Source organism: Zea mays, chromosome 7 (genome assembly GCF_902167145.1).
Source record: "Zea mays cultivar B73 chromosome 7, Zm-B73-REFERENCE-NAM-5.0, whole genome shotgun sequence".
In the NCBI taxonomy this organism is placed as follows: Eukaryota; Viridiplantae; Streptophyta; class Magnoliopsida; order Poales; family Poaceae; genus Zea; species Zea mays.
Genome location: NC_050102.1, coordinates 151,891,049 through 151,915,479, shown reverse-complemented (window position 1 = coordinate 151,915,479; position 24,431 = coordinate 151,891,049). Strand labels below are relative to the sequence as shown.

Below are 24,431 nucleotides of genomic sequence, written 5' to 3'. Positions count from 1 at the left end.
GATTTGCTTCGCTGCGTATATTGGGCTGCTTCAGGCCCACTCTAATGTTATGTCCCGAGTTGTGGACCAACTCTTAAAGTTGATCGCCACCTTTATAGGTTTGTCTCGTTTAAGCAGATATGGAATCATCTGTTGTATAAATGTGTTTACTAGCCTCCTGGGACTAGTAATTGTATCACATTTGAGTCCTAGAGGATTGGGGCGCTACAGGAAGCAATCAGCCTTCCCTGTCTATGTGTGCACCAGACTATTCAGTTGTCAAGTGCCATAATTAGGGATACCAATATCACAACCCTAAAGTGCCTAGACGCTTAAGTAATAAGGGTCATAAGCAAACACGCTCCCAACCTTACTAAGGCACGATGTACCTAAGTCACGACTCGCCCGAGGTCAACCCCGAGCGAAAGACACAGTCACGAGTCATGACTCGCCGAGACCAACCTAGGGTGGGGGACGTAGTCACGGGTTGCCCCAAGGCCAACCCCGGGCAGGAGACGTAGTCACGAATCGCCCGAGAAAAAACTTGGACGAGTAGTGCATTTCCGACTCGCCCGAGGGCGTCTCACACGATTGTCTAGTGAGGCCCAGACTGGCCCAAGTTTGACCAAACTTAGCCAAACTTCTTTACTCCATTTTTGGCTCGACTTGAGAAGTTCCCTAGCACTTATACAAACATGATTAGCACCTAAAATAATTGACTAAGTACTAGAAACATACCTTTATCACTTTAATTCATAGAGGTTTGTAATATGCCCATTTTCAAGCCCATAAGTGCTTTTCTTATTTTCCTCAATTTGCTTCCTAAACACCTATGATCATGCTCATATGAAGGATGTTAGTCCAAATTGATGTGTTGAGCATTTAATGACCAAAACAACTAGAAATGGTCCAAGGGCACATTTCCCTTTCAAGGGTCCGGGTGTCATTCACATGACACTCGTACACAATTGCATTGGTTGATAGTTGTGTTTGGATGTATGTTGGCTTCAAGAAGGGTGGATGTCACTCACATGAATGGTTTGCCAACACTTAGGAGTTTGTGGATCGTACAACTACTTTGTCATGGTGGGTGCGTCTGTGTGCATGCTGGAATGGAAAGCTTGCGGCGTTGCTTGCCTCGTGAGTGGCGATCGGCTGTAATTAGCTTCAGCCTTCAGCTAATACAGCCTAAACAGTCCACCCAACTGGCCTGGCTATTTAGAAGATATCGGTGGATTTTTCCCCTTCTCTTGTTAGACTGTCTGCAGCAGTTTACCTATAGTTTACCCAAAAGCACTGTTTTGGGTGTCCACACAATAAATACAGAAGTATCTTGAGCTAGACCAAGAGTCGGGTCACACAGCAGATGTGCTCCCACGGTTTCATGTCAGGCTATGAGATCTGGTATCTCCACGAGCAGTCACGCCGTGAACGAGCGACGCAACTAGAAGTTTATGAGGTGAAGACATTGATAGGATGGACTAGATGCTTGAGGATCTATAGCATGAATTGGACCCAGATTGTCATGATTCACATACACCTGAGGTTCATAAGTTCTTCGACCTCCTCAAAACATCAGAAGAGCCTCTACACAGGCACACTGATGTGATCGATCTCGAATTCGTGGTCCAGTTGATGTCAATAAAGTCCAAGTTTGCATTTTCAATCAATTGTTACAAGGAGCTCGTGGATTTGATTAGCGAGGTTCTTCCGACGAATCATAAGATGCCTAAAGACATGTACCGGTCCAAAATTTTCTTGAAGGTCTTGGTATGGAGTATGAGAAGATTTATGTTTGCTAGGACAACTACGTGCTCTTTTGCAAGTTGAGGTACATGGAGGTTATAAACGAAGATGGAGAGAAGGTGGTGACAAAAGGTTGCACATAAACAACTTCAGTACATGCCTCTCTCTCTTAGAGTGAAACGTTTGTTTCTCTTGTGGAAGACCACTATGCACATGAGGTGGCACAAAGACTTTACGAACAAAAAAGATGGGTTAATGGTACACCCATCAGATGGTGATGCATGGAAGTCTCTTGACACATTTGATTCAGAGTTTGTCAGCAGTGCAAGAAATGTTCATATCGACTGGGCAACTAACGGTTTCACGCCTTTCAATATGATTGTGTCCTACTCTTGTTGGCTTGACTTTGTCACCCCGTACAACCTTCCACCTACTATTTGCATGAAATACGAGTTAAAGTTCCTATGTCTTGTTATACTTGGGCCTGATCATCCTAGTGTACACCCCAATGTGATGCTTCTACCATTGACTAAAGAGTTAAAGAAGCTATGTGAAGGAGTGGAAGCCTATGACTGATTCAAGAAGCAGAAATTCAATCTTCCACCTACTATTTGCATGAAATATGAGTTTATGTTCCTATGTCTCGTTATACCTGGGCCTGAGCATCCTGGTGTACACCTCAATGTGATGCTTCTACCATTGACTAAAGAGTTAAAGAAGCTATGGGAAGGAGTGGAAGCCTATCACTGATTCAAGAAGCAAAAATTCAATCTTCATGTTGCGTATCTGTTCTTGGTTCATGATTTTTCAGTGCATGATAATTTTCCTGGGTGGAGCGTGGATGGAAGATTGACATGTTCTATTTGTGGTCAAGATACATATTGTTTTCATCTTAGTGCTGGTGGGAAGATATGTTACTTTGATTGCCATAGATGTTTTCTCCCCTTGAATCACCACTTTAGAAGGCAGAGAAAGGAGTTTATGAAGGGCACCATCGTCACGAAGGGACCGCTGAAGCGACATACTAGGATAGAAATTTTAGAAGAGCTTAGCAAACTTGTCCTAGACGAGAATAGAAAAAGGTTTCAAGGTTATGGTGGGGATCATAACTGGACTGACATATGTGGCTTGTGGGAGCTTCCTTATGCAAAGTCATTGATTCTGATGCCCAACATCGACGTCATGCACCAAGAGAGTGACTTTTGCCAAACCCTCATAAATATGTGCATGTAATTTCTAGATAAAGCGGAAGACAATGACAAGGCATGCATAGACTTAGCCATGATATGTGATCGTCCAACACAAGTGCTTAGACAAAATGGAGGCAAACCAAAAGCTAACTATTGTCTGAAACCTAAACAACGGAAAGAAGTGATGAAGTGGATGAAGCATATGAAATTTCCCGATGGGTATGTTGTTTGTTTTAGAGGATCTATGAATTTAAAGACAATGAAGATTAAGGGGTTGAAGAGCCATGACTTCCACATAATCATGGAAAGACTCGTGCTTGTAATGTTTTGTGGGTAAGTTACACATGATATGTGAAAAACGTTAGCTAAAGTTAGCTATTTCTACAGGCAGCTACGTGCTAAAGAAATCAAAAGAGATATGTTGGAGCAACTGGAGAAAGAGGCACCAATGCTTATGTGCAAATTGAAAAAAATATCCCACTGGCTTTCTTCAATCCTATGCAACATCTCCTTATACATCTTCCATATGAAGCTAAGGTTGGTGGTCCTATTCAGTATAAATGGATGTTTCACATAGAAAGAGCACTGAAGAATCTTAGAGCAATGGTGGGTAATAAGGCAAGAGTTGGAGGGTGTATTGCAGAACAATTTAAACTCAAGGAGGTAGCACACTTCACAAGTTGTTACTTTGCAGAAGAACACAACATATTTGCTCGAAAGAAGACGTACCATGATAATGAACGAGAGACGCCTCTTTGTTATGATTTTCTATTTTCCAAACGAACGGCAAAATCGTTGGTCCACCCAAGTCATATCACCTCACTATGGAAGAACGAAAGTGTTGGCGCCAACATAGCGCCAATCACTGAGAGATGTACTGGCGGCGATGCTCTCTCGGCGGCGTGGATGGTCTGTGACCTTGTGGCAAGAGCGGGTGCTCTCTCAAGTTGGACGGTCCACGCGTGGAGCCTCGATGGTCCACGAGTGCACAGTAGCGGTGGCGTTCGCCAACAGCACCTGGGTCTCACCCCCAGGAGGGACCCTGTCAGGGAGGTGAGACCCTAGATCTTGGGTCGGCAGACCACCCAAGATGCCTCCAGACGGCATAGAGTCGAAGAGAGGTGAAGATGAGATGAGGAAGGTCACATTACTGCTACTCCTAGGGCACAGAAGTAAAGGAACAAAAGATAGATTGATTTGGTTCGATTGTTGATATAGAGGGAGGTTTGGACCCGTTTCTAGATGTTTTCCAACATAATTCACGAGTTTAGATGGATAAACACACATGGAAAAGAGGCTTAATCGTTTGATCTAGTCTTAACGTGGACCGTTTGCTCCTACAGGCGGATCGGATCGTTCGGCCAAAGAGCCGGACCGTCCGCCCTCTCCCATGTGGCACATATGGTGCTCAATACATGTCCCTGTTTTTTTTTGAAAAGATGAGTGAAACAAAAGCACCTGGTACAAGACATTTAGCACCATGATATGTAAATATCGGTTCTCTAAACATCTTATCATAAAAATTAATGAATGTATGTTTAGTTTAAAACAAATTATATTTTGGGACGGATGTGTACTTACCAAGTTAGTATACAGCTATATACACATAATTATGTTAGAATAATTTTTGAATGCTAAGTATACTTAGAGCAGATGACCCGGTGTACTGTGTACATGTACTGCCAAACACCATTGTTGCGTGTTCGCAAAAAAAACACCATCGTTGCGGAATGCGGGTCAAATACTCAAATCAGGGTATCGACAAGCACCACCTCCGTCGCACGTGTCACGACACACGAGGTCAAACTCGAACCAAACTAACCGACACCGTCGGAGAAATTAAACGTTTCATAAGGGACCTAAGCGTCAATAAACCATTTATCAATAAAAACCCTAGCAGATCCACCCGTCACCCGAAGCTTCCTCCTCGCAGCGCGCCGCGCGTCGTCGCCTCTACCCACCTGACTTCGCGCGCCACGCCGAGCCTGCGAGCCATCAGCCCATCACCCACCCAACCCCTCGCCACGCAGATCTAGGGAGCTTGCCCTCCCACCGGGCGGTGATTCTTCCGTCCCATCACCGATGCGGACGCCGGCGATGCTCCGGTGGGCCGCGGCGCTCGCGGTCCTGCTCGCCGTCGCCGCGCCGGCCGCCGGGTTCTACCTCCCCGGCGTTGCCCCGAGCGATTTCGCGAAGGTTTGTTCGTTTCATGCGGTTTCCCTCCCCCCTTGGTGCCCCTTGGAGTGGCTGTGTAACTGTGTTCGTGTTCGGAGCTGGATCTAGTCAACGGGATGCCGGCACAGGGGCTGCCGGGCTGGTATCCACAGATCCAGCTCGAGGGTTTCTTGTATGGTGTGCAGCGTGCCAGATTCGTTCATCTGGTTTAGTTAGGACGGTTCCATAGCTGGGCTTGGGATTCACATGTTGCACCTCAATTCGCGCACTTTTCTAGCCTCTCTATCGTGGTTTGCTGTTGTGATCTTTGTCCTCATCTGAAAATTAACCGCTAGATTTTGGTGTGATCAGGATTGTGCCTTTTGTGGAAAAGTCAACACACGCCATTTTGTATTTGTATATACACTAGATAAGATAGTCTTTAATCTGTCTTCCAGATGATGGTCCTTGATCCGAAGGTTTAGTAGATGCTTAGACTTTGGTAGTTTCTGCTTGAGCTCCCATTTGGTGGAACTCCTGCTTCTCCGTTTTTTATCTCTCTTCTCAAAATGACGTAGCAAGGCAGCTTAGGCAGGTGCTGGAGCTGGTATCAACTATCAACTCCTAAATCCTAAATGAGGTGCTAGATCATGTAATAAAGTATCTTGTAGAGGATCACTCATGGCAAAGGAATGGCATTCACTGTGTTAATGTCCTATAACGAAGTAGTGTCATTTTGTGATTACTAATATCATAGCATTTTTCTCTCCTAATTTGCCCACAGGGTGATCCGCTTCCAGTGAAGGTGAATAAGTTGACATCTATCAAGACTCAACTCCCGTATACATATTATTCCCTTCCGTTCTGCAAGCCAGATACCATAGTCGACAGTGCCGAAAATCTTGGGGAGGTACTTCGTGGCGATCGCATTGAGAACTCTCCTTATGTGGTTAGTTCCGTATATAACATAACAGATTAATTGAGATTTTGTCCTCGGGTATGTGTGTGACATATTTTTTCCATTCTGCTTGTTATTTGGAGTATAGTTCAAAATGGGAGAGCCCAAGATGTGTCAGATTGTCTGCAGAGCACCGATCACTGAGAAAGAAGCCAAGGAGCTCAAGGAAAAGATAGAGGACGAATACCGAGTGAACATGTAAGGACTATGAACATATGTGCATTGTTATTAAAACGTCGCTTAAACGTCGTTTAAGCGTCGTTTAAACGACAAAACGTGCTTAGAGTTTAGAACGTCCGGTCGTTTTAGCAAAAACGCGTAGAACGTCCGTTTATCACGTTTAAACGTCGCTTAAACGTCGTTTTCTCGTTTTCGGACGTTCTAAGCACGTTCAGGACGTTCTACGTGTATTGGGTCTTTCACAGGCCAAAAAATACACAGGGCTACCAGGCGTCCAGTGCCGACAGCCTCCCTCCTCTCCTCTCCTCTCCTCTCCTCTCTTCTGCCCCCTCCTCCCTCTCCATCCTCCAACAGTTCAGCGCTGCCAGGCCAGTGAAGCGCCACCCTCCCTAGTTTTAGACTTTCAATCATCAAGAGTTCCAGGTTCAGTTTTCCAGTTCAGACATTGACGCACTCCCTAGTTTCAGACTTTCAGTCATCAAGAGTTTATGGTTACTGATCATATATACAAGTTGTAACTTGTGTGGTTGAACTTGATTTGTTTCATTTTGTTTTGTGAACTCAAGTACTTAACTTATGTATGAACACATTCTATAATTGAAATTTTATGTAATGTCTGAAAAGACGTTTCAACGTTCGTTTAAACGTTTAAACGTTAAAAAGGTGGTTCATAACGTTTTAACGTTTTACCGTTTTAATAACCATGCATATGTGGGTAGTGTTGTACTTCAGTTGACACAGTGATTTCCTATAGCTGATATAAATTGCATCTCAGGATCCTTGACAACCTCCCGCTAGTTGTTCCTGTTACAAGGCAAGATAAGAACAGTATTGCTTATCAAGGTGGATATCATGTTGGTGCCAAAGGCCTGTATTCTGGAGTAAGTCCTTTTGTTCACTTAATGTTTACTTTTTCTTTATGCATGCAATCTTTAATTCTTTGTTGGAACCCTTTATATATTTATCTGTACAAATAAATTCTCGTACACATTTTTTTCAGACAAAGGATGAGAAATACTTCATACACAACCATTTGTCATTTACGGTGAAGTATCACAAGGACGATAATTTGGAACATTCTAGAATAGTGGGATTTGAGGTCAACCCACACAGGTTTACCTCTTAACTTTGTTTGGCGGGATTTATTCTTCTTGTGCTTTATGAAATGGACCTAAGGTATTTTGGTACATATTTTGCCAGTGTCAAGCACCAGGTTGACGATAAATGGAATGGTGTAGACACCCGCTTGAGCACTTGTGATCCTCATGCGAGCAAATTTGTAATAAACTCTGATTCTCCTCAGGAAGTTGAAGTTGGCAAGGAAATCATATTCACATATGATGTTCGCTTTGAGGTACAAGACTGGGATTAAGAATTGCTTATTTTAACTTTGTTTAGCTGCTAGTGTACTCTTTGAATGTTTCTTTTGTCATGATTTTAATGGAACTTCCACTAATTTTCAGGAGAGTGAGATCAAGTGGGCGTCACGCTGGGACACCTACCTGTTGATGACCGATGATCAGATTCACTGGTTTTCTATTGTGAACTCTCTCATGATCGTGCTTTTCCTATCAGGCATGGTTGCCATGATAATGCTTCGCACTCTCTACAGAGACATTTCTAGATACAATCAGCTTGAAACTCAAGAAGAAGCACAAGAGGAAACAGGCTGGAAGCTTGTTCATGGGGATGTGTTCCGTCCTCCAACCTACTCTGACTTGCTCTGTGTTTATGTTGGCACTGGCGTCCAATTCTTTGGCATGCTCGTAGTTACAATGATCTTTGCTGTGTTGGGTTTCCTTTCTCCATCAAACCGGGGAGGACTCATGACTGCAATGCTTCTAGTCTGGGTTTTGATGGGTCTGCTTGCTGGCTACTCTTCTTCCCGCCTTTACAAGATGTTCAAAGGTTCAGAGTGGAAGAAGATAACCCTGCAAACGGCTTTCCTATTTCCAGGGGTTGCATTTGTTATTTTCTTCATCTTGAATGCTCTTATATGGGGGGAGAAGTCATCTGGTGCTGTTCCTTTCACCACAATGTTTGCCTTGGTCCTCCTTTGGTTTGGCATCTCAGTACCCCTTGTCTTCGTTGGGAGTTATCTTGGGTTCAAGAAACCTGCCATGGAACCTCCAGTCAAGACAAACAAGATTCCACGTCAGATCCCTGAGCAGGCTTGGTACATGAATCCGCTTTTCACCATTCTGATTGGCGGTGTCCTTCCATTTGGAGCAGTTTTCATTGAACTCTTCTTCATCCTCACCTCCATCTGGCTGCACCAGTTCTACTACATATTTGGCTTCCTCTTCCTTGTGTTTGTGATCCTGATCATCACCTGCGCCGAGATCACAATCGTGCTCTGCTATTTCCAGCTCTGCAGTGAGGACTACATGTGGTGGTGGAGGTCTTACCTTACCTCAGGATCCTCCGCCCTGTATCTCTTCCTGTACGCTGGTTTCTACTTCTTCACGAAACTGCAGATCACTAAGCTGGTGTCTGGCATCTTGTACTTCGGCTACATGCTTCTCGCCTCATATGCCTTCTTCGTGCTGACTGGCACAATTGGTTTCTGCGCCTGCTTCTGGTTCACTAGGTTGATTTACTCTTCAGTGAAGATCGATTAGGTGCCAAGATGACAGAACAGCACATGTTTCAATGGAGTCAAGATAATTGTATGATTAATGTGGATTGGGGAATTACCCCCCCTCCTTTTTTTGAAGGTTTTCAGGAAAATTTTACTGTTTAGGATTTAGTTTACAGATGGTTTATGTTTTGTTATTGTCAGGTTATACACTTTAGTGATTTGGAACTGAAAAATATAAGGGTAAACACATTATGATGAGGCTGTACCTTGTGACAAATTTTTTTGTGGGGCTCTATATAAATTAAATTCATTGTGACAGGTATATGCTTGTACCGGTGAATTACTGTAGGGCTCCAAGACCAGTATGAAATCCACCGTTTGGATCCTGGAATTGAATAGTAAATTTAGATATAGATTAATTAAGCTAATATGGTTTTATGCAGAATATATTTGTATATTATTGTTGGTCACATGGGATAAATATTTATGTACTTCAGTTATACTATAGAGGAGTGAGCCGAGTTGTAAGTTACCGAGTAAAAAAATGTAGATTAGTGATACATAAAATCAATCTCCCTAGATTTATCTCTAAACTTTGGAAAGTGGTAGAATGCCAAATTCTAAACTAAATGACCTATATTATTAAGTAAATTCCAATTCAATAGCAATTGGCAAGAATGTAACCTCAGTTCCTTAGAGATCAGAGCTGGCGCTTTGACTTGCAAAAATCTTTGTTCCAGCAATGCTCATTTGTTGTGCTGTGAATCGAATGCTGGCATTTTAAAAGTTGAGTGTTATCATTAAGTCACTATGCCTGCTTGAGGTATTAGGCAGTAAGAGTTGGTTTGGTTTGATGATCAGAGAATTGGAGGACATCTATATGGGAGAAATCTCCTTGCTTAGGAATAGTGATTTCTATTTTCTCAAACTAAATTAGTTTGTTTTTTTGGGAAATAAAAATCCCAGAATGGAGTTCTCAACCCCATTTTTTTGCAAGTGATTTCAATTTTTTCCAGTAGAAATTAATTCATTTCTCTTAGAAAATTGAAAATCGCTTAAAAATGAGATTACTAAACTAGCTCTTAGCAAGGAGATTCTTCTCTCATGGATTTTCTCTAATTCTTTGATCACCAAATCAGCCATAATTAATCATCAAATTTCCCAACCTGATTTCGCCATTGGTGTACATGGGGAAATGAAATGAAAGGGTGCCATGGGATGGAGAAACCTGGGAAGTTGCTTCTCTCAGGCTCGGCAGATGCCTGCTGCATTGCTGTTTGCAGCAGTCCGTCACGTTCGAACTGACTCTCAGGGGCCTAGCCACTCGCCAGGGAACCAGTCATGGCGCGTATAAAGGGCTCAATTCCCGCCAAATCTGCTGAAATCCGTGGTGCCCCAACAAAAAAAGCGGGCCACACCCACACTCCGCAGCAAAACCATACTCGAGTCGGGCTCGGGGCTGACACTAGCGATATAATTGGTGCTGCTGCCGGGCTCCTGTGTCCTGTCTCCTTTCCTACGCGGCTACGCCGGTCCGCCCACTGACTGTACGACAGCACTTCCGCCGCAGTTCACTTGCTCTCTGCCTCCTCTTCGCTCTTCTGCTCACATAACCACGGCCGTCTCCCCAACGTGGTGCTCGCACCGCAGCCGCAATGTCGTGGCTCCTTGTCGCCGCGGTGCTTGCCGGCTTCGCGCTTGGTCCCTCCGCCGGCACGGACCACATCGTTGGGGCCAACCATGGGTGGAACCCCAACATCAACTACTCCCTCTGGTCCGGCAACCAGACCTTCTACGTCGGCGACCTCATCTGTAAGGCCCTCCTCATCCAAACAAGAAATTCTAGGCCCTTCTGGCTGCCGTATTAGATCCATTTCATTTCATAGCGAGGTGAGGCTCCCGTTGGAGCCCTGATTGCTGCTAACACCGCAATGTTGCTGTGCAGCGTTCCGGTATCAGAAGGGGACGCATAACGTGTTCGAGGTGAACGAGACGGGGTACGACAATTGCACCATGGCTGGGGTCGCCGGCAACTGGACCTCCGGCAAGGACTTCATCCCACTCCCCGCCGCCCGCCGCTACTACTTTGTCTGCGGCAACGGCTTCTGCCTGCAAGGCATGAAGGTCGCCATCACTGTCCACCCGCTCCCGCACAACGCTACCTCCAAGGGCTCCAGCAGCCATGCGGACACCGGCGCACAGGAAGAGGCCGCCGCGGCGGCGCTCGGGACCAGGAGCGCCGCGTGGCTGGCGACGCTCGCAGTCGCCGCAGCTGCAGTGGCTGCTTTCTGCTAGGAGCCTTATTCCATGCATTCACTGAACATTGTTCTAGTATTTTTGTTTTTGCTCCCATCTCATTCGGATCTTTCACTTTTCTGCAAGCAAATCTGCTTGAGAAGCTAAACTACCCTTCCGACAACTCATCAATGCATTTCACAAAAAAACCAATTTAAGCACCAACATGCCATGTATTACAGGTTGCGACGACTCTGAACACTAGAAAGAAGGAAGCAACAAACCCTATAAGAGATTGTCGAATAGAATCCCTTTTCTTATATACACCACCTCACTATCCTTTTTTGTCTATTATCCACCGGTTAGAGCTCCACAGCACGGTGTGCCACTCAACGCCTACTTCGGGGGGTAATCTGGGCCATCGACCTCGCTGTTCACAAAGGCAACTCAAATTCTGAAAGAATAACTTGGGATTTTACAACGCTGAGATTTCAAACGCTGCTAGTGTAGTAGCTTCAGTCAAAGGAAAGCTTACTTGGGCCGCATCCCTTCTGCAGTGGTAGCAGACTGCTCAGCGCTAGAAGTAGCAACAGCTAAAGCTGGTTTCTTGAATTGAACCACAATAACCGTCATGTTATCACATCCTTCGCCACCAGATGTAGGTGCCACACAGCGGTTGAGCAACTTCTCACACACACTAGATATCTTATCCTCCTGTTAAGTTATTAGGCGCATGAGGGAACAATTTAAAGTGTAAAGGTATCAAACACAACAGTGTGCTCCACTTACGGTCTTTAGCTGTTTATGTACAAAATCAACTACTTCTTGACTTGACATGCAATCCCTGTATGAAGAAAAAAATGTTCAGCAACGACAATACAATAAGCAGAGTAACAGCACTAGTGGGGTTCACCAATTGAATCTAAAATCAAAGCATGGATTCCAAAATTATCCATGGCAACATGGATACTTGTAACCAAAGTATCAGTTTCCAACCTAAAGACCAGGGATCTGCTTGTCTATCATGGATTAATTCTATTTGTGTGGAACCATCGATGCCTTATGCACTCAAACTGCAATGGAGCTCAAGAGTGTCCATCAGTCTCCTTTTTTCGGTGGGGGTCCAATATCGCGCGGCTCAATGCACAATATTTCGAACTCGAAAAGAACTATAGATTGCAACTTTATTTGACATGCCCACCGTGTCAATCTAACTATCTAGCTAATGTATGCAAAACAAATAAACATTTCCCAATTATAATTTTAATAGGAAGGGTGGGCCTGGTGTAGTGGTGAGAGCTATCTCACTAAGTCACTAGGTCACGGCTCACGGGTTCGAAGCAGTCTCTATGCATTTGAGGGGAAAGACTTGCCTCAGTTTATCCCTGCACCAAACTCGACTCATGTGGGAGCCTCTGGTACTAGGTTTGTCAATTAGAAATTCATTAATTGTATACAACATGGATACAACATACATATATCTATAAACAGTTTAGATATCAACAACTGCAAACCCTAGTGTGCTACTTCTAAGGAATTAGCTCAAATCCAAAATATGTGTGGCATCACAAATACAGATTAGATACGCAAGCTGATTACTCATTTGATACAGTATTTGTATGACAATTTGCAGGTGTTCTGCTTTACTTAGTTACATATCAGAAACTGCAAAGCCTGGTTTGTGAGTTACTCCCTCTGCCCTGAAATAGGGATTTTTAAGCTAATAAGTCCATGGTCAATAAGATGCTTTTGCCCGAAGAACATTAAGCACCCTTGGCCAGTTCATAATTGTGTATTCAGGATTTTCTATGATTGATTGAATGATAAACATCATCGAAATTGTTCATGTAGTATTCCACACACAGCCATGACAAAAGAGTGATTTCATTATCTCTTACCCAGAGTAATTATAATACATGAAAACTAAGGAAGCCAATTATGGCATCCTCTCTTCAAGGATGATGTACCTCATGTAGATAGTTTGTTTATTTTGGTAACACAACAAAAATGAATGCAAACAAATACTAGTAGAAGAAAACAATTGAGTTATATTAAATTTACATTCAGTAGAGAAATATAAAGCATACCAAATTCCATCACAAGCTAAAACAATGAATTCATCATCCTCCGAGAGCTGGACCTGATCAGAAGCCAAAGCAACCCTTAGTAAATTGTGTATTTGTGTTCAAGGTTTCAAGAAAAAATACTGATAGAAAGGGTCACCAAAACCCACTGTTTTCAATTCAGGTTCAGCTGTCACGATCTGCCTCTCCACTGGCAGGAGGTCATTTTGCTTCAGTTCCATGTCACCTAGAGGAAATTAAATAAATAAGGTTGAATGCAACAACACAACAATACCTGCTTCAAAAAGAGTAAATACCTATTGCCCTAGATAAGTTCAGACTTGCATTGACCCGTCCGGCAACAACAAATCCACCAGCACCCAAAATCCTCTCCCTCTCTTCCTCAAGATCTGGTTTGTGATCTGTTGACAAATTGTAAGCCTGCAGAACAGATGAGTATGCAAAAGATATTCTGGCATTATTATTAATGTTTGGCAATCGAGCTAAAACCATATTTAGAAAATCTAAAGTACCTGACCCTTCCGTGAGATAACACACCGAGAATCCCCAGCATTTGCAACAATTAATTTGTCATTTCTTATGACAGCCACACAAGCTGTGCTTCCAGATGTTGGTCCAGGAAAGTTCGAATTTGGACCCTGATATAGATTTTCATTAAATAGATACACTGAGTTTACTTGGATTCAACTCCAAAAAATGAATGAAAGAAAAAAACAATGGTACACAAAGTAATATCCATACTAAAACAACATTTCCTTCAATTATACAAAAGGAATTTGGATAGGTACATGAAAATAATGGTGTAAAAATGGTATAGTTATCGGTTGTCACCATCATAAGCTCATTAGCAGGGCTTATCTAATTCCTGGATCTGCCCCCAGCCCCCTGGATGTGTTGAGCCCTATAGCCAGGTGCCCAGATAGGAACCATATCTACTGATGTCTAACTTAGATCTAAGATGCAAGAACATTTAGCAATGACTCAATTCGTTTTACCTTTATAGAAGATATCTATATCTATAATAGAAGAGATAGCTTTAAGCATAGAAAAAGCTTTATACCCATGAAATGTGTATTCTACGAACTATTTCAGAACCCCGCTCCAAAAAAGGCAATGACTGAAATTTTCATGCACAAAAAAAACAATGTTTCATGATGGATAACAGAACAGATGTTTTACCTCCTCGGTATCCCAATCTTCCCTTATCTTATCTGAATCACCACCCTTGGGAGGCCATATTATGTCGTCTATCATACCTGAGATTTTGTTTCCCTTATCTCCCAGCTCAGTTAGTTCTCTCCAACCCCTCTGCCCTTTCATCATCTCATCCATTCTGAAAGATTCAAATGTCATTAAGCCTTACTAAACCAACAAAAAAAGTGTGCCAATTTTACAGGACTGACTCATTCTATAACAAGAAGCAAGAAACTTACCTTAAGAAAGCTTTATGGAGAGAGGTTGGCAAATCACCAGATGAATTTGCATCATTTATAAGCACTTGTTTATGCAAATGCCTCGCACAAAATTTTGATACAGCTTTTCCTGGAGTAAAAATGGGATAGTATGTCAAAAAAATAGTCATATGAAGCATAGCTACACAATAAAGCACACAACAATCCCCAAAAAAGGCACATGTGTCCATTGACAAATGATATTTACAGTGTTTACTTACAGCCAGAGAAACTCATAGAACAGGGCATGTACATCTTGATTTATTACGGCCACATTAGAAGCTTAGTATTTTGGACAACTGTAGTCTAGAATAACACTCAAATCGATGCTAAGTTATTAACAAGTCCATTTGAGCATATTGAAACATTTAATATTGCTATTACTCATTAGAATTGTGTTGTTACATAAAACCATTGATTGCTCACCAATGATATTCAGGGGTGTTTGGTTCCCACCTCCTAAACTTTAGTTTAGTCCCTAAAATACCAGGTGACTAAAATAGGTCTTATAAATAGGATTTCTAGTGACTAAAGTTTAGTCACTAAAGTTTAGGAGGGTGACTAAAGGAACCAAACACCCCCTTCATTAGCCAAACAAAACTCTTCTGCCAGAGGCCAGTGTTTTGACAGAGATAGGATGTTAGGTAAGATGAAGAACTAGCACACAATCACCAATCAGGCGGGACATGCTGCAAACAAGTATCTAGGCAGTTAATTTATGAACCAGCATATGCAATAGTGCCTCCCCTCATTAATTTTCATTACATGTCTCAATGAACCAAGATGGAGCCACCATTTGTGAGACTCGAAACAAGACAAATGACAATGGCTTGTGGTAGGAAGATAACACTTCTCCGCCAGGCATTGATGTTTGCATTCATTCCTAGTTGGTTATGTGTGCACTGTTGCTATGATCATAAGAACATGCAAAAGAAGATCAGCACGCCTCATGGCCAGGAGTGATGTTGCTGCGGTATCTTACCACCCATGTATTTAACACATGGAGGCAATACTGAATTTACCGTGCCTCTAATCACACATAGATTTTAAGCATCAATGTCTAAATATTAATTGGATCAGATGAGAGAACATAGATGTTGTAAATCCAACAAACACACTCCTCTGTTAGCTCAAAACAATGCAGATTCACAAAATAGTCTGTACAGACGAATGTAATTTCATAACCTGAGTAGAAAACAATCACGACTTACCACCATGGCCATCATAAACACCAAAAAAGGATGTGCATTCATCAAGGTCTGGCAAGGCAGCATGCTGCAACACAATGCACAGTAGATCAGCTTTTAAAGCAGAGATACATGCTAACGATCCATTCAAAGTGATGTAAACAAGCTAACGTGTGCCAGCTTTCGTCATAAATCATCTGAGAACCAATCCATCAGAACTAGTAGTGAGCTCCCAGCGCGAATGCAACAGAACACTATCCCGAGCGTTTTGCTTATATACAGGGAAGAGAACGTTGGTCGATTAAATCACGACATAGTTTATTATAGGTTGACCATGGGAAACAACAACAGGTAACTTGGTTCTCATCGTGCAAAACTACACATAATAACAGGATCGCGCCTTGGACACTGCACAGCCGCAAACTCCAACAGGCACAGGCACATCTCACCCTAAATCACCCCAAACCAGTCATGCGAGCATGGAACGGAACAGTCGGGAGCAATCCCATTCCCACCCAATCGGAAGCCACGAGGGAGGCGGAAGCAACTCACCGCGTCCTCCATGGTGGTCCGCCACCCCTGCATGGAGGAGAGGCCGAACCGGACGCGGCTGTTCTCTCCATCAGCTGAGAGCTTGTCCGTCTTGGGCGTGCTGAGGTACACCCCCATCTTTTCTCCTCCCGCCCGGCCCGAGCAGCAACACTGCACCGCAGCAGAATCACACGGGCCCGTCGTCAGCCTGCGCACAAGCCCAACACCCATTTTCACGGCGACGAAGCGAGATTGATCCACCCCACGAACCCAACCGCCCGGATTGCGGCCGCGCGCGTGGGGAGACCACCCGGCGTGGCAGCGATTCGGAGGGGAGATGGCGCGATTGGGGAAGGATGTGGCAGCGACTTACGAGGTTGACAAGGAGGGCGGTGGCTCGACGGCGAGGCGACGACGGACGGGTGGGAGCCGAGCGGATGGAGCGGCGCAGCGATGCGAGAAAGAGACCGTCGAGGTGGGATGTGTCGCGTATTTGTAAGCGGTAGGGGGATGCCAGTGGTGGGGGAGATGCGGTTCGGGCTGCGGTGGGGGCGGCCGCCCGCGGGGAGGTGAGAGAGAGGGGCAGAGCCGCAGAGGCGGAACGAGGTCCGAATTGGGGAGGGGAGGGGGGATACGAGGAAGATTGCGTATCTAGTTTTTCTATTCACCGCCAGCTCGCAACTTAGGAGTAGGTCCTATTTAGTATTGAGGAATAAAGTTTTAAAAAATCTCAGTTTTTAAATAATATCATATACTTTATATATGACAGTACTGTTGTTTAAAATATTATAGATTTGAAAATTAAGATAATACCTAAGTTTAGAATACCTTAAAACAACTAGAATATTTACAATACTTCAATTTTAAAACAAAGATTTTAACTATCTTGTCAAACATCATTCTATATATAATACTGTAGTATTGAAAATACTGTGGTATTCTTCTAAACTGTAAAAAAACTTCAATTCCAAATACCCCGTATACCTCTTCTTCCTCCCGTACCGTAGCACTGTAGCATTTCACTAGCACGTACCAAGGCCTATGGGCTGATGATTTCTCAATCCCTTATCATATTTTCAAAATCCGGATGATAGTTTAGAGGTGTTTGTTTCGAATTATAACCTGCTCAATTATATAAGCTTTAAGGGTGCGTAACAGCGTGAGCGCTTTTGCATGATGTTGATGTATCATTTTTCTTTTATTCGTGTAGCCGTATGCATGCATTTTCTTTCCAGATGAGTGTACCACTCAATTTCCAAGGATCCCACACTACCAGTAGGCCCGTTGGGGAACTGGGGAGTTAGGCCATGTTTGGTTTCAATTAGTGTTAAGACTAAACTTTAGTACTAGGACTAAACTTTAGTCACTACTTGTTTGGTTCTAGAGACTAAATAGATTCTCAAGTCATTAAATACATTGTCCACAAGACTCAAATGCCCTTGGAATACACTCATGTAGGCTTTTAGTCTCTTTTAGCACCTATGTGAAGAACTAAAGACTAAATCATTTTAGTCCATATTTTAGTCCTAGTGTTTGGCAAAAAAGGGACTAAAAACTAGAGACTAATCTTTAGTCCCTCTAACCAAACACCTCCTTAGTGCTTGAATTGTCCCTTGATTGATTGCCACCTGTGTGTTGTAATGGATTATATTCCTTTTGGTCTCAATTGAATGAAAGACAGGACTTGTCCCTAAAATCATCCCCCCCTTTTATGATTCTGCTGGTGCTCTCGTCATCATCGACTATGCTCTGTGCAGCGCGCATGTGTCCTTTGGGTGTTTCAAAATTCCACCGCCATGTCCTTACAGCTGCCTTAGTTTTCTGAACGCAGCTGTAATGCGGCGTGTTGTTGCCCGATAATCCTTCATTAAGTTTTAACACTGCAGTGAAGCATAGCTCAACTAGTTTTTTTTTACAGCAAAATACTCGAACATCGTGTTTGTGGCTTGTCCAAGGAGAACTCATGTGAATTCGCCTAAGTTTTCTTCGGTCGAAAGGGTCAAAATTCATCATACGAAACATGTAGATGATGTGGACGTGTTGGCCACACACATCATGATTCACAAGCGAGGCACCGCATGTCCCGAACATTTGTCCCCCCGTAACACACAAGAAGAATGGACATGCCTTTACATGCCAATGTGACTTGTGAGGACACTGTCCCCAGACTAATGACGGTTATCCCTTATCCGGAATGACGAGTGAATTGCATATACAACCTAGTTACTATGTTGTATTTCTCCGAGCACTGGATATATCTAAGTAACTATTTACTACAATCTAATTTATCACTAGAACCCTTTAAGATACGGCTTATTTGTGTGTGTTGTATGGTTGGAACTAGATGTGTACATTTAGGTCGGACCTGGCGCGCTGGTCCAAAGCACAAAAAAAGCACGGTCCAAAGCAAGGCACGATCCGAACCGGCCCAAAATTATGCATCGGGTCGGGCTTGGGCCGAGGTTGCGGTCCACGGACGGGCACGTGCACGACCCATTTATGAAGGCACGAAATAGCCCATTCGAGGCACAAAAAGGCCCGTATTTATTTGGTCATCCGCTTCTAATCATTAATCATGGAAATCATCGACTCAAATTTAGCTAGCCGCATGTTTATCATAGAGATGAGGTGTCAATCACCAATTGGTTTCGTGTTCTTTTGTTTTTTAATTATAAAGCTTGAAATGTTAATATCTATAAAATAAATTATGTGTTTTAAATTTCGGGTTTTGTTGTGAATTTTGGGCTATATGATTTTTGGTCCCTGTACGAATTTCAGGCTAGAATTTAAATTTCATGCCTTTTCAATTTCGAGCCGACCGAAATAAACAATGCATGTTTAACCAATAACGTGTTGAGCCACGGGCCAAAAGCTAAGCCCATGGATCAGCCTGTCACGACCTGGGCCAGCCCGAAATTCAACCGTGTCGAGGCTTTCCGTGTTTGGACCGGGCCAGACCGGACGGCCCAAATATACACTTATAGTTGGAACCCTATTTAGACTTTGTAGAACTGTGCTAAAGACATTCCTTCATTTTTTTTACACTTGTCCTCTTGATATTCCTTAAAATACGGATGAGTTATACATGCTTAGACCCAGTCCAACACCTATAAAGTCATCTAAAAATATTGTTTTGTATTGTAGACTGTATTGTTTGTAGAGTAAAGTTTAAATATAAACATATACATGAATAAGTCGGTAGAGATAGCCTTACCTGTTATCCATCTAGATACAAGACTTCCTACTGCACACCGAGACCGGAGATCAACGTCCGTGACCGAACCGGAGTACGGGACACCCTTTTCGACCGCGACGCCTTTTCACGAGGCCACGCAGCCGACAAGTGTCCATCTGCGGCAGGCAGTATGAAGGAGAGGGAGAGCGGAGTGGACTAGGCGTACGCAGTTTGGTGGACACAGACAGCGCGATCAAATCAACACCTGTCAGAGTGGCGCTCCGGTGACGGCCACAAAGACGACACCAGGTGTACTTAACTCGCTTTAAAGATCGGGGGGTGTTGAGGGTGGGGGCACGTCAGCTAATCCCCCAAGAGTACTATTATATTAGTAAATGTATAAATATACATTACGTGTTGAACTAGCAAACTGTTCCTGGCATCGTATCAACAAAATCTGGTGCCGCGTATGGCGCAACGTGGGGAATGAGATAAGCCTGGGATTAGGATCCCACCAACGTCTCTCTCTCTATCTGTTTTTTCTTGGCGGGGGATGTGTGTGGGGGGGGGGGGGGGGGGGGGGTGCTCGCTGATGTTGCTGGTGCAGTGGTATTGGATTAGTATCCTTGTCTAGACTCCACCTTGGCCGCCATAGCCATACAAGTGAGTGCACAGAGAGAATCTTTGACAGCACCGGCGTCGGCACCTCCGATCCGTCTCCTCCAGATCTTGATCCTGGGGACTCGTTGCCGTCTCCGCCAGCGGCTTGGCACGTGTGCGCCACTCCACGTCGAAGATTACCCTGTCCCTGTGCGCAGGCTGCGCTGATGTGCTGCCACTGCCATCACGCACCTCACGACCGACACGACGCTGTTGCCTGCCACCGAGTGCCGGCTGCCGACCTGCTTGTCGAGCTTTTTTTCTTTAATAAAAAAAAGGTGCCCCACGACACGCGAGCTGTCATCGGCTCGGGTCAGTATCGCTGGCTACTGGCTATGCTGGCCGAGCCCACGCTGCTCCGGATTTCGCTGGATTTGCCTTACCAAATCTGGTAACTCGCGCCGGTGGCGCGCTGATTAATTTAAGGTGCATTTAGTTGAATGTACAGTGAGAAATGAAATGAGGCGGTCATATTTTTTATAGTGTCTGTATGAGAGTCAAGCGATGACGAGATGAACACCAGAGTAATTTTTGGTGGCAGCACGATAAAAAAAATCGAGAAAATATTGTCATCTCTGACTTATCCTAATTCGACATCAAATCAAACACATCATTATAGTCCACTAGTGGTCAGTGGTGGGTTAGCTAGGCAGTGCCCACAGACCCACTCCCAGGGCCAGAGATCTCCCAGACGATGCCGGAACGTGGGCTTGTTCATAAACGGCGGAGGGCTGAAAATATTTCTTTCCGGCGCGCGTGCGCGTACAAGTTGCCGTTAAACTACTGTACATGAAAGTGGGGCCAGGGTACACTATGCACAGAACTCGTGCTGCCCATGCACGCGCTGCCTTCTTTCAAAGACGGCGATTGCTTTCCCGTTATCGCTGTGCAAGAGTTTAGTAAAAAAAATTGAAATTTCGTCTCGCGGAACGCGCAAACAGGCAGGACGGCTCGGCTCGGTCACTTAGCGAGCTCGGTAATGAGGCTCGGCTCGGCTCGATATAGGCTCGCGAGCCGGCTCGGCTCGGCTCGCGAGCCTGTACACTCAAGTACTCAACAACATTAATTATAGTCATTAGCTCAAATTTGAAGCACAATATGTTCCATGTAATAAAAAAATTATGTCCCTGCACTCTAGTTCCTTGTGAGTTGTGACCAAAACAGCACAATTACACACTGGTCAACGGAGATTCGAGTAAGCAGTAGTTTGGACCGAGCCTCGAGCCAGCTCGCGAGCCTCACCGAGCCGGCTCGGCTCGGCTCGTTAGTGTAGCGAGCCGCAGAATTAGGCTCGGCTCGGGCTCATTTAGGCTCGCGAGCCTCACCGAGCTGAGCCGAGCCTGATCGAGCCCGAGCCGGCTCGCGAGCCTCGAGCTTTTTTTCCAGCCCTAGGCAGGAGCAAGGAGGATGAGAGAGATCTCCAGAGTTCCACGCCTCCACCAGACCACCACCCATTTGTCCCCGACCCCGACCGCTGCTGCACATCATCCTCCCGCCGCTCGGCGTCTTCCTCCGATTCGGCTGCTGCAGAGAGCAGAGTAAGCACCTCTTCCCAGGCACCCGATCATCCCATGATCCGTTCCTCTGTGCACACGCCTCTTGGCCCGGACTCCCTCGTTCGCACCGCGCGTGCCTGCCTCTGCCTATAGCGTCGCGCTAGGTTTCGGTAGGCGAATCATTCGATTTTTCAAGCTATTCGGACGGTGCTCGATAGGAATTCCAACGCATAGGAGTATCAAACGATTAACTTAGGGCCTGTTTGTTTACCCCATAGATTATATAATCTGGATTAAATAATCCTAAAAGACAAACAAACAGTCTAGCTTATTTGCCCAGATTATATAATCTAACCCCTTGGATTATGATAATCCATAAGCAAGTGAGGATGTGCTTATTTCAGATTATTTTTTTCCCACTTCCCCACTACCCTTTCAAGTTTCCTAGAAATTACTCACCATTGCCATTATAATCTACCGAATCGTTTTTGCGCCTATCGGATCGGAGAAGCCCGCCGCCCAACAGAAACACGCCAGATAATCTGGGTAAACAAACAGCACTACTCAGATTATATAATTCAAATTATATAATCCAGATTATATAATCCTCCAAAAATAATCCAGATTATATAATCCATTAGGGTAAACAAACAGGCCCTTAACTCCCACCGAATCTTGTGTCGCATAAGCTGTAGGAGTACCTGTTTTGCTTCTTTCGTCGTGCGTTGGCCGTCTGTTGTTGGGTTGGGCTTTTGTGTTTGGTTTCCCGCAAAAGACTGTATCGAGGACTAGAGCTCATAAGCCTATTATTATTATTATTACATTGATGAGCAATGATACTCTGTTCTAGGGACAAGTCAGCAGCATTCATTTCGCCGCCACATTCTTTTTTTTTTTGCCTGATGGAATGGAAGAGTGAGTAAACCAAACAGCTAATTTGGCTAATCTGAATCACGAAACTCAGTGGGATGGAGCAGTGATATATACAATCGTCTGTTCTAATTTATCCAAGTGACCCTATTTTTTTGGCGTAAGCTTTCATGTTTCTTATTACCCGACTTGTGAGCTCTTTACTCTTTATTGTGGTCCAGCTATTCAATCCGTAACAGTGGTGCTACAAGAGAATGGGATGTACCTGTATTCCTGAACCCTGAGAGCAATTAATCCTGAGAGCAATTAACCGGTCTCCGTTCGCAGCCCCCTCCACTTCCTCTGCAGCTCCGGTGATATGGGCAGTGGATTCGGGTGCCGCCAGATCTTGCGCCTCATCCCGTGATCTGGAGGCGGCACGTCTTCATGTCGATGATGATAGCCCAGCGTGCAGCCAGCCAAATATGTTATCAGAATGATTCTGTTTCCCGGTGCTGATTGCTCGTGCACATGTGCATGCAGCCCAGCGATTCGGATAGATCGCGAGCACCTGTGTAGACTGTTTGCAGCGGATGCTGCTCTGGAACTGGAAGCTTTGTTTAATGACACCTTCGGATTGCAAGGACCTGCACCCTTACCTGCCCACTTGAGCGTATCCGCGTATATGCTTTGCTCACTTGTCCGGATAATCTGGTACACTGATGATATATGCTGGTTGATTCAGCCGTAGTGTATTTATTCTGAAAAAAAATATCACATCTGATTCTCTTCTTGATTCTTAATATCGCTGCCTCAGACTTTTTCTTTTTGTCTGGACGATGTAACTCGACTGGCGTCATCGGTGACCTACAAGCTAAGCTGCGGGAAGGTCATTGAGGAGATACGCATGCCTCGTTGCTTAGACGGATCAAATCGTTCCAACAAACTCAGCCGAGCCAATTGCGTTAGCAACGAGGCATCTTTCACCCCCCCCCCCCCCCCCCCCCCCCCCCCTTTTCCCCAGTCAGGCAGATAATTTATGAGACGGTAGAAAGACCACATGACAAAATTAAATAAGATTGTAAAAAAACTAGTGCGGTATATAATTCAAGTTTCATATCGATACACGATACAAAATTAAAGAATAAAATTGTTTAAACAAAATAACCAAACATGCAGCTAATATTTTTATGAACGAATCAAAGCCGTGTACCTTGTCAAATGTCGATCTCCTAAAAGGGTAGGGGTTGAAAGGATCACGATGCCCAAGAGGGGGGGTGAATTGGGCTTTTCTAATAATCAACACTAATTAAAACCTAAGCAAGAGCTAAACAAGAGCCCAACTTCACCCCAACAACTAGCACTAAGAATATAATACTAGAAATGTAACAAAGCTAAGATAATACTTCAAATACTTGCTAAACAAATACACAATGTAAAGTGCTTGAATTAAGTGCGTAATATAAAGCAAAGTTTAGAAGACTCCTCCAATTTTTCCCGAGGTATCGAAGAGTCGGCACTCTCCACTAGTCCTCGTTGGAGCACCCGCGCAAGGGTATCGCTCCCCCTTGGTCCTCGCAAGAACCAAGTGCTCACTACGAGATGATCCTTTGCCACTCCGGCGCGGTGGATCCCTCGAGACCGCTTACAAACTTGAGTCGGGTCACCAACAAGATCTTCACGGTGATCACCGAGCTCCCAACGCCACCAAGCCGTCTAGGTGATGCCGATCACCAAGAGTAACAAGCCATAGACTTTCGCTTGACCAAGAGAAGCCTAATGCAAGTGGTGTGTGCTCTAGGTGGCTCTTACTAGCGCTAATGAGGAACAAGCGTGGATTATGATTCTCTAATCTCCTCACAAGGCTTTTGGTGCTTGCAATACTCTACCAAGGTGCTGGAATAAATGTGGAGTGCAAGACGTTGAATATGGTGGGTGGAAGGGGTATAAATAGCCCTCACCCACCAACTAGCCG

General features: G+C 44.4%; 3 protein-coding genes and 1 long non-coding RNA gene across 8 annotated transcripts; 3 read left to right on the top strand and 1 right to left on the bottom strand.

Annotated features, from left to right (window-relative positions):
- The first annotated feature begins 4,892 nt into the window (after nt 1–4,892).
- On the top strand, nt 4,893–9,109 carry LOC100285422 (transmembrane 9 superfamily protein member 4). The gene is made up of 7 exons (NM_001158315.2): nt 4,893–5,111; nt 5,854–6,018; nt 6,116–6,225; nt 6,983–7,088; nt 7,208–7,320; nt 7,408–7,561; nt 7,671–9,109. Exons 1-7 carry the CDS (start codon nt 4,998–5,000, stop codon nt 8,826–8,828), a joined length of 1,920 nt encoding a protein of 639 aa, NP_001151787.2. The 5' UTR covers nt 4,893–4,997; the 3' UTR covers nt 8,829–9,109.
- A 1,143-nt stretch (nt 9,110–10,252) lies between these two features.
- On the top strand, nt 10,253–11,328 carry LOC100283139 (blue copper protein). Its single transcript, NM_001156041.2, has 2 exons — nt 10,253–10,600; nt 10,734–11,328. The coding sequence occupies exons 1-2, from the start codon at nt 10,444–10,446 to the stop codon at nt 11,081–11,083; spliced, it is 507 nt and encodes a 168-aa protein (NP_001149513.1). The 5' UTR covers nt 10,253–10,443; the 3' UTR covers nt 11,084–11,328.
- Nucleotides 11,194–16,983, bottom strand: LOC100382283 (putative protein phosphatase 2C 21). 5 transcript variants are annotated; one of them, XM_008653436.3, is made up of 12 exons: nt 16,650–16,951; nt 16,298–16,484; nt 15,770–15,833; nt 14,541–14,649; nt 14,287–14,440; nt 13,620–13,745; nt 13,404–13,527; nt 13,257–13,333; nt 13,111–13,163; nt 11,813–11,867; nt 11,559–11,737; nt 11,194–11,477 (listed from the first exon to the last, which is right to left on the bottom strand). In XM_008653436.3, exons 2-12 carry the CDS (start codon nt 16,412–16,414, stop codon nt 11,471–11,473), a joined length of 1,065 nt encoding a protein of 354 aa, XP_008651658.1. In that variant the 5' UTR covers nt 16,415–16,484; nt 16,650–16,951; the 3' UTR covers nt 11,194–11,470. The 5 variants fall into 5 exon arrangements, with proteins under 5 accessions (XP_008651658.1, XP_008651657.1, XP_008651659.1 ...); XM_008653435.4 differs by having other exon boundaries at nt 11,199–11,453; nt 16,298–16,447; nt 16,650–16,983; XM_008653437.4 differs by having other exon boundaries at nt 11,199–11,477; nt 16,298–16,447; nt 16,650–16,952.
- A 4,453-nt stretch (nt 16,984–21,436) lies between these two features.
- Nucleotides 21,437–23,254, top strand: LOC103633125 (uncharacterized). Its single transcript, XR_556357.4, has 2 exons — nt 21,437–21,649; nt 22,699–23,254. It is a non-coding gene; the product is annotated as an uncharacterized lncRNA (long non-coding RNA).
- Nucleotides 23,255–24,431: the final 1,177 nt, after the last annotated feature.

Bases quoted from the DNA above. Each gene is read 5' to 3' on its own strand.
- LOC100285422 (NM_001158315.2), top strand. From the start codon at position 4,998: ATGCGGACGCCGGCGATGCTCCGGTGGGCCGCGGCGCTCGCGGTCCTG. The intron at 6,226-6,982 runs GTAAGGACTATG...ATTGCATCTCAG, and splicing joins GACGAATACCGAGTGAACAT to GATCCTTGACAACCTCCCGC. The intron at 7,321-7,407 runs GTTTACCTCTTA...ATATTTTGCCAG, and splicing joins TTTGAGGTCAACCCACACAG to TGTCAAGCACCAGGTTGACG.
- LOC100283139 (NM_001156041.2), top strand. From the start codon at position 10,444: ATGTCGTGGCTCCTTGTCGCCGCGGTGCTTGCCGGCTTCGCGCTTGGT. The intron at 10,601-10,733 runs GTAAGGCCCTCC...GTTGCTGTGCAG, and splicing joins CTACGTCGGCGACCTCATCT to CGTTCCGGTATCAGAAGGGG.
- LOC100382283 (XM_008653435.4), bottom strand. From the start codon at position 16,414: ATGGGGGTGTACCTCAGCACGCCCAAGACGGACAAGCTCTCAGCTGAT. The intron at 14,650-15,769 runs GTAAGTCGTGAT...TTTTTACTCCAG, and splicing joins TGTTTATGATGGCCATGGTG to GAAAAGCTGTATCAAAATTT. The intron at 13,334-13,403 runs GTATTTACTCTT...AATTTCCTCTAG, and splicing joins GAACTTATCTAGGGCAATAG to GTGACATGGAACTGAAGCAA.